Source organism: Lycium ferocissimum, chromosome 6, assembly GCF_029784015.1.
Source record: "Lycium ferocissimum isolate CSIRO_LF1 chromosome 6, AGI_CSIRO_Lferr_CH_V1, whole genome shotgun sequence".
In the NCBI taxonomy this organism is placed as follows: Eukaryota; Viridiplantae; Streptophyta; class Magnoliopsida; order Solanales; family Solanaceae; genus Lycium; species Lycium ferocissimum.
The window spans coordinates 63546280-63562478 of record NC_081347.1 but is presented as its reverse complement, the minus strand read 5'-3'; the positions used below and the strand labels follow the sequence as shown (position 1 = coordinate 63562478).

The following is a 16199-nucleotide window of genomic DNA, read 5'->3' as shown; positions in this document are numbered from 1 at the left end:
GTTTAACAGAATTTAAGTTATTATATAATGATAATGAAATTAAAAGTCTATTGTTCGTTTAAGTAATAAGGTATTCCATTAATCAAAAAGTTCAATAGATCCAACTAATAAAAACAGCACTGTTGCATTAGACTTCTATTCCTTCATTTTTTTTTTCTTAGCATTCTGTAACTTTCTTTAACCAAATCTTTCTGCAAGTTCGTATCTCTTAATCTTGACATGAATTCCTCTTGTTTTAAATTTCGTTTTGCAGATAAGAAAACCAAAATTTTATTTCCTGGCAAGATAAGAATTCCCAATAGATACAAATAAGATACTCTTTAGGATCAACCTGTCCATGCAATTTATTAGATAGAGTACTGTTTCAAAGAAAACATGGGATATATCACAAAACTCAAGCTTTGAGAATTATTCAAATCCGAGTACGACGAATGGGATGAAGGATACATCATTCACTAAAGTGATGCATAATACACAAATTGAATCTTTCATTGTAATAGAAGACTCATGAATAAAAGGAACTTTTTATATCCTACACATTTAACTTGCCCGAAGCATTCCGCATTCGCGCAAGATCCGAGGAAGAGCCGCACGCACCCAAAAGGGTGTGATGTAGGCAGTCTACCCTAACGCAAGCATCAGTGACTGGTTCAACGGCTCGAAACCGTGACCTATCGGTCACACGGAGACAACTTTATTATTGCTCCAAGGCTCCCCTTCAACAACAAAAAAATAACGTAAACACATGGGCTAATTTTACCTTCAAAATCTTTCAAAGGATTTAAAAAAATAGCTTGGGAATATCCAAGCTAAAAGTTATACCCCCTTCTCCCCTTTTTCCAACTCAATGAATTTTGAGAAAACAAACAACTAAGATATACAATTTACAACTTAGCGAAGCTTGATTATGCTTTCAAAAAAGAAAAAGAAAGCAAATCAAGATTGCTGTACAAGAAACCTCGATTAGGAGCGGGAAAACAATCAAACTTGCAACTGTACTAGGGCTCTTCGCGATGATCTTGAAGAAGGCTTGTTCAAGTCTGTTGCTGCAGCAGATTGTTTTGATTCTTCTGGTCTTCATAACTCCTGAATTAAGATAGGTTCAAGCTAAGATTCCAACGCACTCAGAGCAAAATTTAGAAAAGAAAGAAAGGTCCATTCAACATAATAAAGTATACTGGTCCCAGGGCTTCGGTTCGGTGGTAAGAATCACAAGCATGTGATGTGAGAGTTATGACACATAATGGACTCAAACTTTAGAGTCTAGTATTTAAGTTGGGAGAAGGGTAGGAAGGCAGGCGTATACTCCCCAGAGTTCTGAGCTTGTGCGCCAACTGGAGTTGGGATAGAAGCCCCACCGTGAATTTCTCCAATATAAAAATGATACACATAACAGAGATATTGAACTTCACAACAATGAAACACATACAACCCTCATTACCACTTGTTTATCACGAATGCAACCCACACCAAATATATCCATCATTTGTCATTGGCACATTTAAAGCATAACCCAAAAAATCTAAGAACTCTTTTTCTCCATACTCAACCCAGACAGACAAACAAGCAGTGGATCATGGTCGAAACCATTAACTACGTCTACATATAGGATATTTCTACCCTCAGATATATTAGTTAACTTTTGTAATATGCAACCAAAATATTATCAGCGAAATAAGTAGACATTATGAAGCACACTAACCTTCATTGATGAAGCAGAACTAAAACGTGAATGAGTCTCTGACTTTGAATGCGAACGATGCTCCTGTTGAATTTGCTTAAAATGCTTCAGCCTAGAAGCAAAGTTAATCCCATTATGCATATCATGCGAGTTCTCATTTGGGTTGCCATCCTCTGTAACTTGTGATCCACCTCCTCCGTTGAAAAATGGAATCCCAGACGATGTTCGTGAAACTTTCTCTTCCTTAAAGGAGTATGAAGGAACAGTTTTCAACCGAGTACGAAGAATCTTGAAAGCTGCACTTTGCTATATCAATTGATGAAGAATATCTACGTCAGCAAACTTCTATGTGCAGCTTAATACTTTTAAATTGTGCATATAAGAGCGATAATCAGGAAAAATTAGTTGGATAAGCTCTTGTAAAGAGTTCACCATATTATTAACATAAAAACCAACTCATGAGCAAATTCCAGTAGAGAAAAATAACAGTAGGCGATTTCTTCCCATATGTCTAAGCCTTAGTGGGTGTAGTTACCCAATACCTGTGCTGATGGAAGGTAGCAAGTATTTGGTAGAATAGTCGAGGTTTTTCAATCTGGCCCGGACACCACAATTTTGTTTTTTGAAAGAAAATACCCAACTCATGAGTGATTATTTCAAGTATAAGCAGGAAATTATAGCCATGACATACTAACTCTTAGCATATGATTCAACAGAAACTCAACTTGCACAATCAAATGCACAACTGCAAACTTATCCTGGCATGCATCATCACAAATGAGACGCGGTTGATAGCAATAACCTTCAACTCAAGTTACTAATGGAGAAAATAATCTCTAAACATACCTGCGGTAACAGCATCAACAGACCATATAATGCTTTTAACAACCATATGTATCTTCCAGGTTCAAGAAGCTGCAAGAAAAAGAGCAACTAAGATACTCCTAACTGAACTTATTCATGAAAAAAAAAAAAAAAAAAGAGAGAAAAATACAATAAAATTGCTTGTACATCAAATTGAGAACAAAAGAAATATTAGAAAACCGATACAAGATTCATACTGCGACTGAGCAGATGCTCATATTTAGGAGTTAAAATTACACCCCTGATAATCGTACATACTGTACTAAATCTTGGACATAACCAACTTCATAAAACAGATAAAGCAGAATACAAAAAATGCTTTTTGAAAATAAATAAATTGCTTTTTTCCAAGTTGTTAAAGAAATCAACGGTTAAACAAGGAGAAAAATAGATATTAGAGAAAGAGTTAATCTTGCCCCCAATATTTGCAGTTAACAACAAGGTTTCATTTGAGCACCAACAAACCACTAGAGCAAGGGGACTTCCAATAGCGATGCAGCAACAATTTGTAGGTAAAATGCACGTCTTTTTACCAAAAGAAATCAGTATTAGGGTATCAAGAACAAGCAATTGTAAGTTTGCAGCCTCCCAAAAAGACATGGAAAACCAGAAACTGAAGAAGGCACAATGAAAAGCCCAACCATGGAACAAATCATGAGAACCAACGGAATGGAACTTTCACCCCCCCCCCCCCCCTCTTTTTATTTCTACAGGATTGCTCATGAATTTGAAGTCTGTTAAAAGAAATGTCAGAATATTGTACAGGATTGCTCTTATTGGTGCAGCAGAATAGATTGACGAGATAGTTTGTACTAATGCAATGAGCTTCTCAATTCCAATCTGGTTTCCCTTCTTAACATGTATGTAAAATGGAGAGTGGAGCAGCATATTTTTCAAAAGTCATGTTTGTGCAGTCAACAGAACAGGCTACATGTAAAGAGGAGTGCTTTTACAAACAACTAATGGCTACACTTCAATCCCAAGTAAGTAGGGATCAGCTATATGAAAAGAAGGCAGCTTTCACGACCAAAAAATTAGAACGATCTACTCTATAAAAAGAAAAGAAATATGCATTTCCTTTTCCTTCGATCTACCTCTTAAAAGATAAGCATATATCCTTAGAACTTAAGACGCTCAGATTTTTTCTGGCTAGATTCCCTTTTCCAGGACAACTCCTGGGCAAAAGGAATTACAAACATGCATATGTTTATTTTCTAGATCATAAAAAACCATAAATGATAAAGGAATTCAAAGTTCTATGTTTCACAATCAATAAAAGGAGAAATTCAAAACACCTGCAGCCTAAGGTAAGCAAAGGTTGGAGTCTCCAGAAGGTGGATCAACTTATGAAGTTGCACTAAGAACTTCACATTGATATCTTCTTCGACCAAAGACTGAATACAAGAACTTGCATGTTGATATGCCTGTAACAGAGATGGAAGCTCATTATATTCATGCGAAACAATATGAACAAATGCTTGATACAGCTACGAGGAATGCCCGAAAACTTGCAGGCTGTCAGGCTTACCTGAGCTAATAGGCAGAGACTTATCATTGCCATTGGTGAATGACACCATGATGCGTACAAAGAAAGAAACAAGTCTCTCCCAGCATCTTTGACCAGTGATTGTTTAAGATGATCCCGAAGGTCAGACAACTCAGGTGAAGTAAGCAAAATCAAGTTTAAAGCCTGAAACAAACACCAGCTCACTCAGCTTACAGCAATGACAACATTAAACACCATAAATTAAATATGAGCCCCAGATGACAATATCTCAAAACTGAACTTGACAGTTCTGTGATATCACATTAAATTAATTAAATAAAACAAAGTGTGAGCTTTGTGTCGTGGCACTTCACTCTGTATATTAGAAACAGGGATATCCTCTTGATAAATAAGCAATAAGTAAAACCTGAACCATCACAGATGCAAAGTCCAAATCTGATTCTCCTTCAAGTATTGTGGACAGTTCACGGTAAACTCTTTCAGCATTTAGAAGTACACATAGCCGTCGAATTATCAAAGCTCCACGTCTGAAAGGGATTTGGAAAACTAAGATATCCATAGAAAAGAATCTCCAATAAATCAAACAACAAGAGCAAACCATTAAATTTGCCCCCAAGAAAAAAAAAGAATATAGCATTTACTTCTCCAGAAGTGAGTGATCGTGCTGAAAGCTGTGAACTAGGAAAACAACCAGCTGGCGGAAGTGTTGCGGATCTTCAGCTATGCATGCGTGTACCTCAAGCACCAAGAGTACTACCTGGAAGAGAATTTAAAGAAGACTCTCAGAACAAACAAAATATCAGGAAGCACCCTCTAAAATCACCAACCTGAATAATGGGTTTCTCATTTGAGACAAGTATTTAAACTTGAAGCTAGAAAGATAACTTTAGCAACTCAAATAAAATATGGACTGAGAGGCATTGTTTATCGGAACAGCTACCCATTATCTTATATCATCTTAAACTTTCATTTCCATTTCATGATAAAGATTAATACGGATCAAGCATAAATGTTTCTTTTTGACAACATAATAAGGGCCAAGCATAATTTATCGTACTATACAAAGAGTGTGAAGGTCTTAAGACTAAAATTGAAAGAGGAAAACCTAATATACAAAAGCCTAAGTGAACTTTTGGAAGTCAGCAAATTCCGGAAAACACAACCGTAATGCTACAAGAAAAAACGCATAGGCTACTATCACTTGTACACCAACAGTTCTCCATCAAGATACACTATTCTGGGATATAGTTTTGTTGATTAGAAAGCTAGAACAATGACTAGACCTAGCAAAGCAAACCCGCATGACAAACTCAATGAAAAAGAATTAAAGCAATAGGAGATACCTCATCGGAGGGATCTGATAGTGCCCTTAGGAGAGTGTCAAAGACATCATTCAGAAAAACCAAGACCTGTTTCAAAAAATTGGAAACATGAACAATCACTTAACAGTTCTAAGTTTAGAAACCACAAAAGAGTTGAGAACAAAACATATATTGAGTGACTAATAATAAGATATTTTGCATAATATGAGTGTTATCAATGAACTTATCCCGATACCAAATATATAATACTACGAGCCCGTTTAGATTGGCTTATAAGTTGGTCAAACCAGCTTATAAGCCATTTTAAACTTATTTGGGTGTTTGGTAAAATTAGAAAACAGCTTAAATTAAGTTAAAAAGAGCTTAAAATAAGCCAACACCAAGAAGTTGCTCAACCCCAACTTTTTTTTTTTTTGGCTTAAAAGCCATTTTGGTTTGACCAACAACTTTACTCTTTTATTCCTTATATTTTCTGTTAATTCCAATACTACCCTTACTTCTAAAAACCCTTTAAGCACTTTTATCCAAACACGTAACTGCTTATTTATAAAATAACTTTCAGCACTTAAAAAGTACTTTAAGCACTTATGCTTAAAAGCCACTTTTTTTCAGCTAATCCAAACGGGCTCTACTTCTTAAAGTTGAATCCAGTTTGTAACGTATACACCTATCATGCATGAACCTGAAAATACAAGTATAGTAGCATCAATAATGAGCTTTATTTTATTAGAATATGACAACATCACATGCAACCATGATGCAGCAGAAACTAAAGTAAATTTGCAGCTGTAGAGTAATAACCATGTCGCAGGGGTATAATATGGCTCTAAGAAACTAGCACCACATTTCCCTGCTCCACTGTCTCATGCCAGAGAGAGAGAGAGAGAGAGAGAGAGAGAGAGAGAGAAGGGACAACCACCAAAAGAAAGGAACCAAGACTTCTCTCCTTTTAAAGCCCATTGCTCGTTCTACACTGATTCAATTATATCTAAATGAAAAATACACAAATTGTAGGTTTCAAACATGATTCATGACCTCTCTTGTAGAAAACACTTTTCAAAACCTTATGTCCTTGTCCTTCAATAAGCAAACCAACAACACATGAGCTAGTACTTTTAGCAACTCTGGCTCCATACACAGCATTAATAGATAACACTATTGAATCCCCACTGATAAACCAGCGTAGTTTTGGATATCTACTCCTATGTCATTCAGTAAATCCATGAGAGAGTATTCTCATTGTGCAAAAGAAAAAGAAGGTGAACGTTATTGAATTTTAGGTCTTCACCTCTGAACGATGTCCATTAAGCAGGGTCCACATCCAATGTAATGCTTCAATACGAGTTGCCTCCCATTCACTAGACAACTGCCTGATAAACAAATTGAGACAGAAAGTTAACTAGAAGCAATACAAATAACATATAGCCACTTGGATACAACTATTCTTATCACGAACTCAAAAGGTTTCATAAATGATTCAATCGCATTTTTTTATTAAATTAGTTATATGGTGAAAATAAGCTTTCTTTATATGTAATTTTTTTAATTAATAGCCAAGCACTAAGATAGTCTGGACAATAGAAAAGGGTAGTACTTTTCTTTTCTACAGGATTTCACCATAGCTTTTACTTTTCATTTGTCAAACATGTTTTTTTTTTAAATGCTCTTCTTGAGCCAAGGGTCTATCAGAAACAGCCTATCTACCCCACACAAGGTAGGAGTAAGGTCCGCGTACACCCCATCCTCCCCAGATGAGTATGTTATTGTTGTTGTTGTTCACTCTTCTATAGAACAAATCAATTATACCATTTTTGTCGTCTGCATTGCGGAAAGTACACCAGAGCTAACAGATCTAGGCATCGACATTTCAAAACATGTAAAACTGTATATTCCCTCAAGGATCTCTGGTTCCTCTCCTTCCATATCACCGAACACACACCGGCTGGGGTTTTTCTCCATAATTTCCTTGGTTCATTCCTACACATGTATCCCATCCAGCAGCACAAGAGTTCCTTCGTAGTATTTGAAAACACCCTTCTCATCCCAAATTTATTCAAAAGCAGGTTCCACAATTATCCAGCTACAGTACAAAGCAAAAATAAGTTCTTGCTGCTCTCAATTTCTTTTCCACACAAAAACATCTGCTGCACTGCATTTGCTTTTCGCAAATTTGTGTGGGACATAAATCATGAGCTAACTCCAAAATATGAGCTCCCTTCTGAGGAGATTTAGTTCCTTATATCATTTTCCAAAGATGGAGGCTCCGGAGTCTAGGTTCCTATAGCAGGAGTTCGCTGAGAATCTGCCACTTCTGTGTGCAGTCCAGAGTCGGTGAGTCTTTCTCATCAGTGATTTAGTACAGCTGTTCAAACTCTTGTAACTATAAGACTCTCTACTTTCCAGTCAAAGGATTGCTTTTGAAACATAACTCTTACACATTTTCTGGTCCTACACTTGCAATGGTCGCCTTATGAAGATAAAACAATAGGCAATAAAAATAAAAAGAAACAAGAGATTAACAAGATAATGCTGGCAATATCAGAAAGTCAGGAAAGATCTGAAGAAAATCTGGAAGACTATACCTTTTTGCATCTTTTGGACCATTTGGTTGGAAAGGAATAAGAGATGCTTTGAGGACCAAAGGAGTTAACTCTTTTGAAGAATAGATGTCCTCAAAATTTGTACTTTTGGTGTAAGGGAGATATAGTAAATAACTTAGATCAGCTTATGGAATTTATAGGTGTTTTCGGAATGCAACTGATACAGTTATGTTGTAGCTTGTAACTTTTTCTGGTACCTTTTTGGTACTTCCTTTAATGAAACCTTTACCATATCAAAAAAAAAAAAAAAAAAAAAAGGAAGGAAGAAAGACAGACATTAAGAGGAGATTGAGACACGAATCGGGAACTAACGCTAATAGAATTAAATAGACCTATTTGCTAGAAAATTAGTTGGAAGGTAGGGAAGAGAGAATGACACACATCCCAACAGAGACCGTCAACTCCTGAATGAGTTATGCTCTCCTTATATGATATTGGCGGATTGAGATAGGTCCAAGGTCCATTGCTTAACATGGTATCTGATCCGGATCCATCGATCCTTGTTGATATGTTTCACAATGTTGAGCTCCCATGTTATGCTAACCATTTTATAGTTGTCCAGTCCGAGCGTGTGGGGGAGTGTCAAGTCCCACGTTGCTCAAGGGAAAAGGTTGTTGTCTTCTTATCTGATATTGGGCAATCAATTCTTGGGAATAAATTAGGCCTGAGGTCCATCTCTTTAACAAAGACAAACAACAACAACAACAACAACAACATACCCAGTATAATCCCACCAGGTGGGGTCTGGGGAGGGTAGAGTGTACGCAGACCTTACCCCTGCCTTGTGGAGGTAGGGAGGCTGTTTCCAACAGACAACAAGGAACGTAACAAATTTAAGCATTAAGGCTGTAGTTCTATAGTCAGAAGTATTTGGCTACTATATAAAAATCACTTTTCAACAAAAAACCAACTACTATTATTTAATAAAACTAATCAATTCTTTAATTGATTATCTATTGACTGCTTCTCTAAAAGTCCCAAGATTGTTAAAGAATCAAGACGAGATAGGACCTTACTGTACTATCAAGACAGTTCAACTTCTTTAAATATTCAAAATACAAATATCCCTCAATAAGTAACTCCATACCTCCTAGCAACAGAGAGGATTGCTCCTACATCAAATCCCTCAGCTGGATCAGCCTCAATTGCACGAAGTTCGTCATTTGTTTCACGAGAAACCTAAAAGGGAGAAGCGCAGATGAATAGAAAAGTGAGAGAGACGGACAAAGAAGGAACAGAAAGAAGCAAGAACAATGAAGAAAGGTAGCACATGCAGGAAAAGAAACATAAATACAATTAAAAAAAGGGACCATGTCCACTTACAACTCTTATTTTTTCTTCTTTATCAGATATACAAGGCAATATTGCTCCCAGAATGTCAGCATAATAAGGGACAAGTTGATCTCCACCAAGTTTCACAAATTCATTTATCTGCACGGCACAGAATAATTCTTTCAAACAGATATGATCAATAGAAAGCAGGATAACATGGTACACGCGCAACATGCATATCAACGTACTCACCCAAGTGATAGAAGTCAGCCTAGTAAATTCATCCTTTGAGCCTGCCCTCTGCACTAGTATTTCAGCCATGCGGCCATAATCTACAGACTTAAAGAGCGGCATTCTTCAAGTTAGAAAACTTACAAAGGACAAACAAAAATCTATATATTATCATAAAAAGTTGGAAGCCTCAAACCAAATGTTGAGAGACAAAAATATCCTTGCAGTACTGATAGACATTTATTCCCTTCAAGAACTATAATATTTCATCACAAACCACTACATTTTCTCTTCGGTATGCTTAAAATACAGAGAATTAAAGAGCTGCAAAATGTAATGTCATATTGACCATACGGATCTGATTGTACCTGAATGATCATTCTTGATTGATATATTTTATGACGCATTAAACAGAAAACAAGATTCGCAAACATGGAAGGACAGAAATTAGACAAATAAGGAATGACGTTGATGACACCTCTTCTTCACTGTTTCTGTATATAATTTGGTCCCATAAAAAAGTGCTCCTACCATTTTTGAACTAAATCTAGAGCTAAGATTTAGTTCTTGACAATGGACTATTTGAAGGAGCCAAATATCCATTGTTACGGATCAAAAGCCCTCTTTTAATTTGTTTCTTATGTTTTCTTTTGTAGATAAGAGATTCAGTTTGTGTGGATAGTTAGTTTGATTTTTGGGGCGTTAAATGTATGTCGTGTGGTAAGCTTTTCTTGAGCTGAGGGTCTTATCGGGAACAGCCACTCTACCTCTCATTAAAAAATTTAACACACCACACATGACAGAGATCTTACTGGAGAATTCTTAATCTCTTGTAAAAATTCTGAAAGTGCAGAATCAGCCTGTTGCCGTATTTCATGGCTAGAATCACTCAGCATATTAAATAATCCTGTACTTCATCAAGTCAAGAGAGACCATATGAGATCAAGTCAAGAGAGACCATATGAGTTTACAAATTTAGAAACATTGAGTTGCACAACTAGAATGTTTGACTTTGAAAAAACAAGCAATTACCATCAAGAAAATCAGGAAGAAAACCGAGCATATCAATATCTGGAACACTATCTAAAACTGTGATCCACCCAACAAGAAATTGGCGGACATGAGGATTGAGGACATTCATTCGTTCTCTCAGCAAAGGAATAAATTCTTCAATGCTGTACAAGAAATAAAATGTACAATTAATACCTCAGCAACACGAATAATTTAAACTTTAACACGAATAAATTAAACTTTGGTTCTATGAAGATATTGGTTTCCAACAACCCAAACTCACCTGAATTGCTCACTCTCTGTGACAATATCCTGCATCCCAACAAAAGTTGTAGCACAATGTTATCACCCAAAATTAATCAGTCAAAATACCAAAACTGTGCATATCTTTTGATTAAAGCAACTCCTAAACTCTGTGCCAGAAGGGTGGCACTCCAGGTCATTTTAGTCCGCTCTCCCATAAAGTACTGGAATATGAAAGAAAAGGACACACAACTTTTCTTCCTCAAATTAGTAAATTTACACCATTTTGAACTACCCAATGAAACAAATACTCAAGCCTCATCTTTAGATTCTCCTTTCCTCTGCAAAACCTTCCATCCCCCTCCTTGTTGCAGTATATCAAATTCTACTTCTTTATCATCTAAACAACACATTTCATTTCTAAATGTTGGCATACTCCTCCCTCTCTAACCAATCCCTTCAAATGAAGTGATGCATTACCTTCACAAGTCTATCTAAAAGATGAGCAGCACTTTGCACATTGGCATCTGAATCCGCCGAAAGCTTACACAAAGCATCAAAGATCTGATTGAAGAATACGATGAAATCTCCTCTTACAACCTGCAAAGTAGCAAAAATGATGTCCAAACAGCAAGACTAGAAAGAACATGTGTTGTACGGGTTCCTTTATCTTTCTCACCTTTGCTATGTTATACAAAGCTTCACAGGCATAATAACGAACTCTGCTGTCTTGGTGCGAAAAAGAGTGTAAGACTGGTGGTACAATTTGCTGGACATCAAATCCGGATGAGAGGTAAGTTGCATAAAGGGAAAAAGAAATAGCACAATCCTCAATCAACATCCCAAATAACAATAACATCCCCAGAAAGAACATCAGTAACTTTTTCAAGGCAACCATATATAAAGCTACTTGTTCTCTGAATAAGTGATGGTAAAAGCTACATATGATGTCAAGGAAGAAAATATAGAAACAAAAAGTAACTTGTAAGTGTAAAAACCCAAAAGTAAAATGGATACACTATTACAAGTTTATCTTCTCTTCATTTTTTCGGGAACAGGGCTGGAGTTTTATTATCTTTAAAGGACCTGAACCTAAAGCCTTTCCAATTCCAGGCACTGAAGTAGTGTAAGAACTACAGTAAGGCACAAAAACTTAGTTTCTCTATTCACAGAATATATATACTACAATTTTTTATAGGAACATAATTTAAAAACGGTGGAGAATGAAAAGAAAACAGAACTTGTTCAAACAAATAAATAGGATTACCCCTGTGAAAGATAATAAGATAGTGGACAAACCTAAATCTTTACGCACATTGCTTTTTCTTCGAGGAGCAAGTCTATGATCATGCAAACACCGATATCCAGTCAATTACCCGTATTGGCAAACTGACACTACCGCACATCTAAACCATTCTCCCAAACCAACTCTGCACTTTAACTTACAATCAAGGAAATTCAGTTGAAGCTAAACTTCAAAAGGCGAACCTTTAAAACGTAGCTTCTCTTCTTTTTTCTTTTCTTTTTTTTTTTTTTTTTTTTTTTTTTTTTTTTATAATAATGACCACAATATTATCAGTGTTCCCAATAGTAGTGGACCAGGGGAAGCTCTTCTTTCAAGAATTCCAACAACTTATGCTTGAAATACTTATAACAAAGTATATACCAGGAAGTATACCCCTCCCTCTAGAGGCCGAATACCTTTCAAAATCAACTTTCAACCAAGCATAAGGTAGTTAAACTTAGCACCTAATATTTGGGTACAGTGCATTAATATGTCTTTCATATGAAGGAAAATGCAAGAATAAAGGGGGCTTCTCAATAGGCATGGCGCTGTGCTCTTACCAATAGACCAAAGCCCTGAGGCATAACCTCACCCTTTCTCATTGCTAAACCAAAAATTTCTAGCACATTTCCACAAAATTGAGAACTTATAGGAAACAAAATTGATCCCGAGGTAAATGCCCTACCTCAAGGTGTTGCGCTGCTTCTGTAGTCAAACCAACCGTTACTGCAGCCAGTCCTATCAATCCTCCCTGAACATAATTGAACACAAAAGGCAAATAACCATATTCGTATTACAAAGAAAATATAGTCCGGGTGTATTTATTTTAGAGGGGAATGTTTTTCGGGGGGGGGGGGGGGGGGGGGGGGGATTCCAGTGGTGGGTGGGGGTATAAAGTAGGTACCAAATGATAATCATATATGGTGTTAAATAGAGTATGGAATAGTGTTTGGTGATATTCTGTATTAGCAAAGGTCTAAAAAAATGTCGTTGATCAAGTGATTAGTAAGAATTGTGATATTTGCAAAAAAAACTGACTTCCACCCAAATGGGACACGAAGCCATTTCGTCCCTTTATTCTTCATGAAGAAAACATTTTCCACAATAAAAAGTTATCAAACCTGGAAAATGATTTAGGAATTTAGGATACTCCCTGTGTCCCACTTTATGTTGCATTTTTCATTTTTTGAGATTCAAACTATGTAAACTTTGACCAGCATTTTAAAATGTATTTTTTGAATCATATATTTTACATGAGAAATTTGCAACTTATAGTACTTATTCATATAGTTTTTGAATGTCTAAATTTTAATTTTAAAACATTAAGTTAATCTGATCCAATTTTAACTTCAAATATTAGTTAAATTGGCTCTAGGAAAGCGAAAGATGCCACATAAATTGGGACTGAGAGAGTAGCATTTTCCGCCATACTACCAAACATACCACATATAAAGAGTATAATTCAAACTCACTTTCCGGTTATGAGCCTGAGGTGAGTAAGTATATTCCTGGGACAACAAACTGATAACAGCATTGATCTTATCATGATCACCCGCAGATGTCAAATGCTTAACAATCCCTTCCAACTACACAAAATCAATAACCGCCAATATATCAGCCAAAACCCCACATCCACAAAAAACAAGGGAAAATTTCAGCTAAATAACATTTGGCCATCTAGTTTACAAAATACGTACACAGCGTATAGGTAGTGTATAAAGTATACTAACTATACATATAATATACTCCCTCTGTTTCAATTTGTTTGTCTTACGTCCAATTTGGTTGTCTTACGTTCCTTTTTAGTCCGCTTAAAAAAGAGTGCCTATTTCCTTTTCTGGCAACTCTTTAATTCCAATGTCTAAGACTACAAGATTAAAGGGCATTTTGGTACATTCTACGTATCTTTAATTTAAGACCACAAGATTCAAAAGTCTTCTTTACTTTCTTAAACTTCGTGTCAAGTCAAAACTAGACAAACAAATTGAAACGGAGGGAGTACATACCTATACATATAATAGACACACCTATACCCTACCTATACAGCCGAAGTGTATAGGCAGTGTATACTTCGGCCATGTTTGGTAAACTAGATGGTAGCAGGGTACACTTAGGCAAGTTTCCCAAAAAACAAGAGGAAAACCCTCGGTTTTGAAATTGAACAAACCAACATCACAAAAACAAAGACGAAAACTAAGTGGCCGTATGGCCATGAATATTTTGTACTTTTTTCCGGAGTTGAAATTCCGGAAAATCATGTTTGGCCAGAAAATTCCGAAATTCAACTTAAGTTGAATTTTGGAATTTTCCAGAATTTGAAAAAACACCAAAATGTTGTTTTCACTTTTTTCACTCCAATCACTCACAAAAACTGAAAAACAACTCCAATTTGTATTCATATCCAAATACAACTGCAATATTCAAATAACATTTTCAACTTGAAAACAGATGCTTCTACTTTTTTCCAAATTTCACAATTCTTATGTCCAAACGCGCACTAAGAAAACGCAAATTCAGCAAAACCCTATTAAACAACTCCAATTTGTATTCATATCCAAACACAATTTCAATTTTCAAATACCATTTTCAACTTGAAAACAAATACTTCTACATTTTTCCAAATTTCACAAATTCTTATGTCCAAACGCGCACTAAGAAAACGCAAATTCAGCAAAACCCTATTAAACAACTCCAATTTGTGTTCATATCCAAACACAATTCCAATTTTCAAATACCATTTTCAACTTGAAAACAAACAAATACTACTCTTTTTTCCGAAATTTCACAATTCTTATGTCCAAACGCGCACTAAGAAAACGAAAATTCAGTAAAAACCCTAGAAAAACAACTCCAGTTTGTATTCATTTCCAAACACAACTCCAAATTTTCACAAACCATTTTCAACTTGAAAACAAATACTACTACTTTTTTTCCAAATTTCACAATTCTTATGTACAAACGCGCACTTAAGAAAACGCAAATTCAGTAAAAACCTAGAAAAAACAACTCCAATTCGTATTCATTTCCAAACACAACTCCAAATTTTCAAATACCATTTTCAACTCGAAAACAAATACTACTCCTTTTTTTTTTTTCGGAATTTCACAATTCTTATGTCCAAAAGCGCCCTAAGAAAACACAAATTCAGCAAAACCCTAGAAAAACAATACCTCTAAAGCAGCATTTTTACACTTCTCATACAACTTATCCGATAAATTACGCAAACCAAAATCACAAAAAACGAGTTAGTGCCCGTTTGGCCATAGATAGTTTTCACTTTTTTCTGGAATATTATTCCGGAAAACTGTTTGGACATAGAATTGTTACGACATTCCATAATTCAACTTCAAATTGAATTCTGGAACCGAAAAAAACTCCAAAAAGCTGTTTTCACAATTTTCACTCCAAATCACTCACAATTCCAATTTGTATTCATGTCCAATTTTCAACTCGAAAACAAATACTACTCCTTTTTTTCCAAATTTACAATTCTTATGTCCAAACGCGCACTAAGAAAACGCAAATTCAACAAAACCCTAGAAAAACAAACCTCCAATGCAGCATTTTTACGCTTCTCATACAACTTATCCGATAAATTACGCAAAACAGCAGCTGGAATCACATTTAACGCTTCAGCAGTCGTCATAACAGTAATTCAATTTCAAAAACCCTAAAAAACCAACAAATTAAACCCGACCCGGTTACAAACACTCAATTTCCCAATTTGAAATCAAATTACTCAATTGATCTTTCCTTAACCTCAATTTAAATAATTTTGCGCATAAACACACACACACACACAGTAGTAACTGATAAAATTGAAGTAAAACAGATCTAAAAAATGTGAAATTTTTTTGACGAAAATGAAAATTGACTTGAGAGGGAAGATTGAAGAGAGGTTTTTTTATTTTTATTTTATTTTTTTGCTTTGGGCAGTGTTTGTTTGCTGTAATTTGGGAAAAGATTATAGGAAAAGCCGTCTTTTCGTGATATTTCTTTTTTAAAATTGTACATTTAGACAAGAATATCCTTTTTCTTCTTTTCTTTTTTTAAACTGTACATTTAGACAAGAATATCCGATTACCGTATCGAAATCAAATTTTTTTATATGGTGGTTTCGGTATTTGGTATTTAGCGCAGATGCAGACATTTTTAAAAATACCCAGTATTTCATATGGTATTT

At 35.6% G+C, this 16199-nt stretch overlaps 1 protein-coding gene across 1 annotated transcript; it reads right to left on the bottom strand.

Moving 5' to 3' along the window:
- Window positions 1–1008: 1008 nt before the first annotated feature.
- LOC132060003 (protein VAC14 homolog) lies at window positions 1009–15976 on the bottom strand. The gene is made up of 20 exons (XM_059452848.1): window positions 15567–15976; window positions 13489–13602; window positions 12702–12767; window positions 11411–11500; window positions 11212–11331; window positions 10772–10800; window positions 10510–10652; window positions 10290–10384; window positions 9499–9585; window positions 9298–9405; window positions 9062–9153; window positions 6663–6744; window positions 5396–5461; window positions 4694–4809; window positions 4459–4579; window positions 4074–4235; window positions 3841–3969; window positions 2528–2596; window positions 1703–1987; window positions 1009–1086 (listed from the first exon to the last, which is right to left on the bottom strand). Exons 1-20 carry the CDS (start codon window positions 15660–15662, stop codon window positions 1078–1080), a joined length of 2079 nt encoding a protein of 692 aa, XP_059308831.1. The 5' UTR covers window positions 15663–15976; the 3' UTR covers window positions 1009–1077.
- Window positions 15977–16199: the final 223 nt, after the last annotated feature.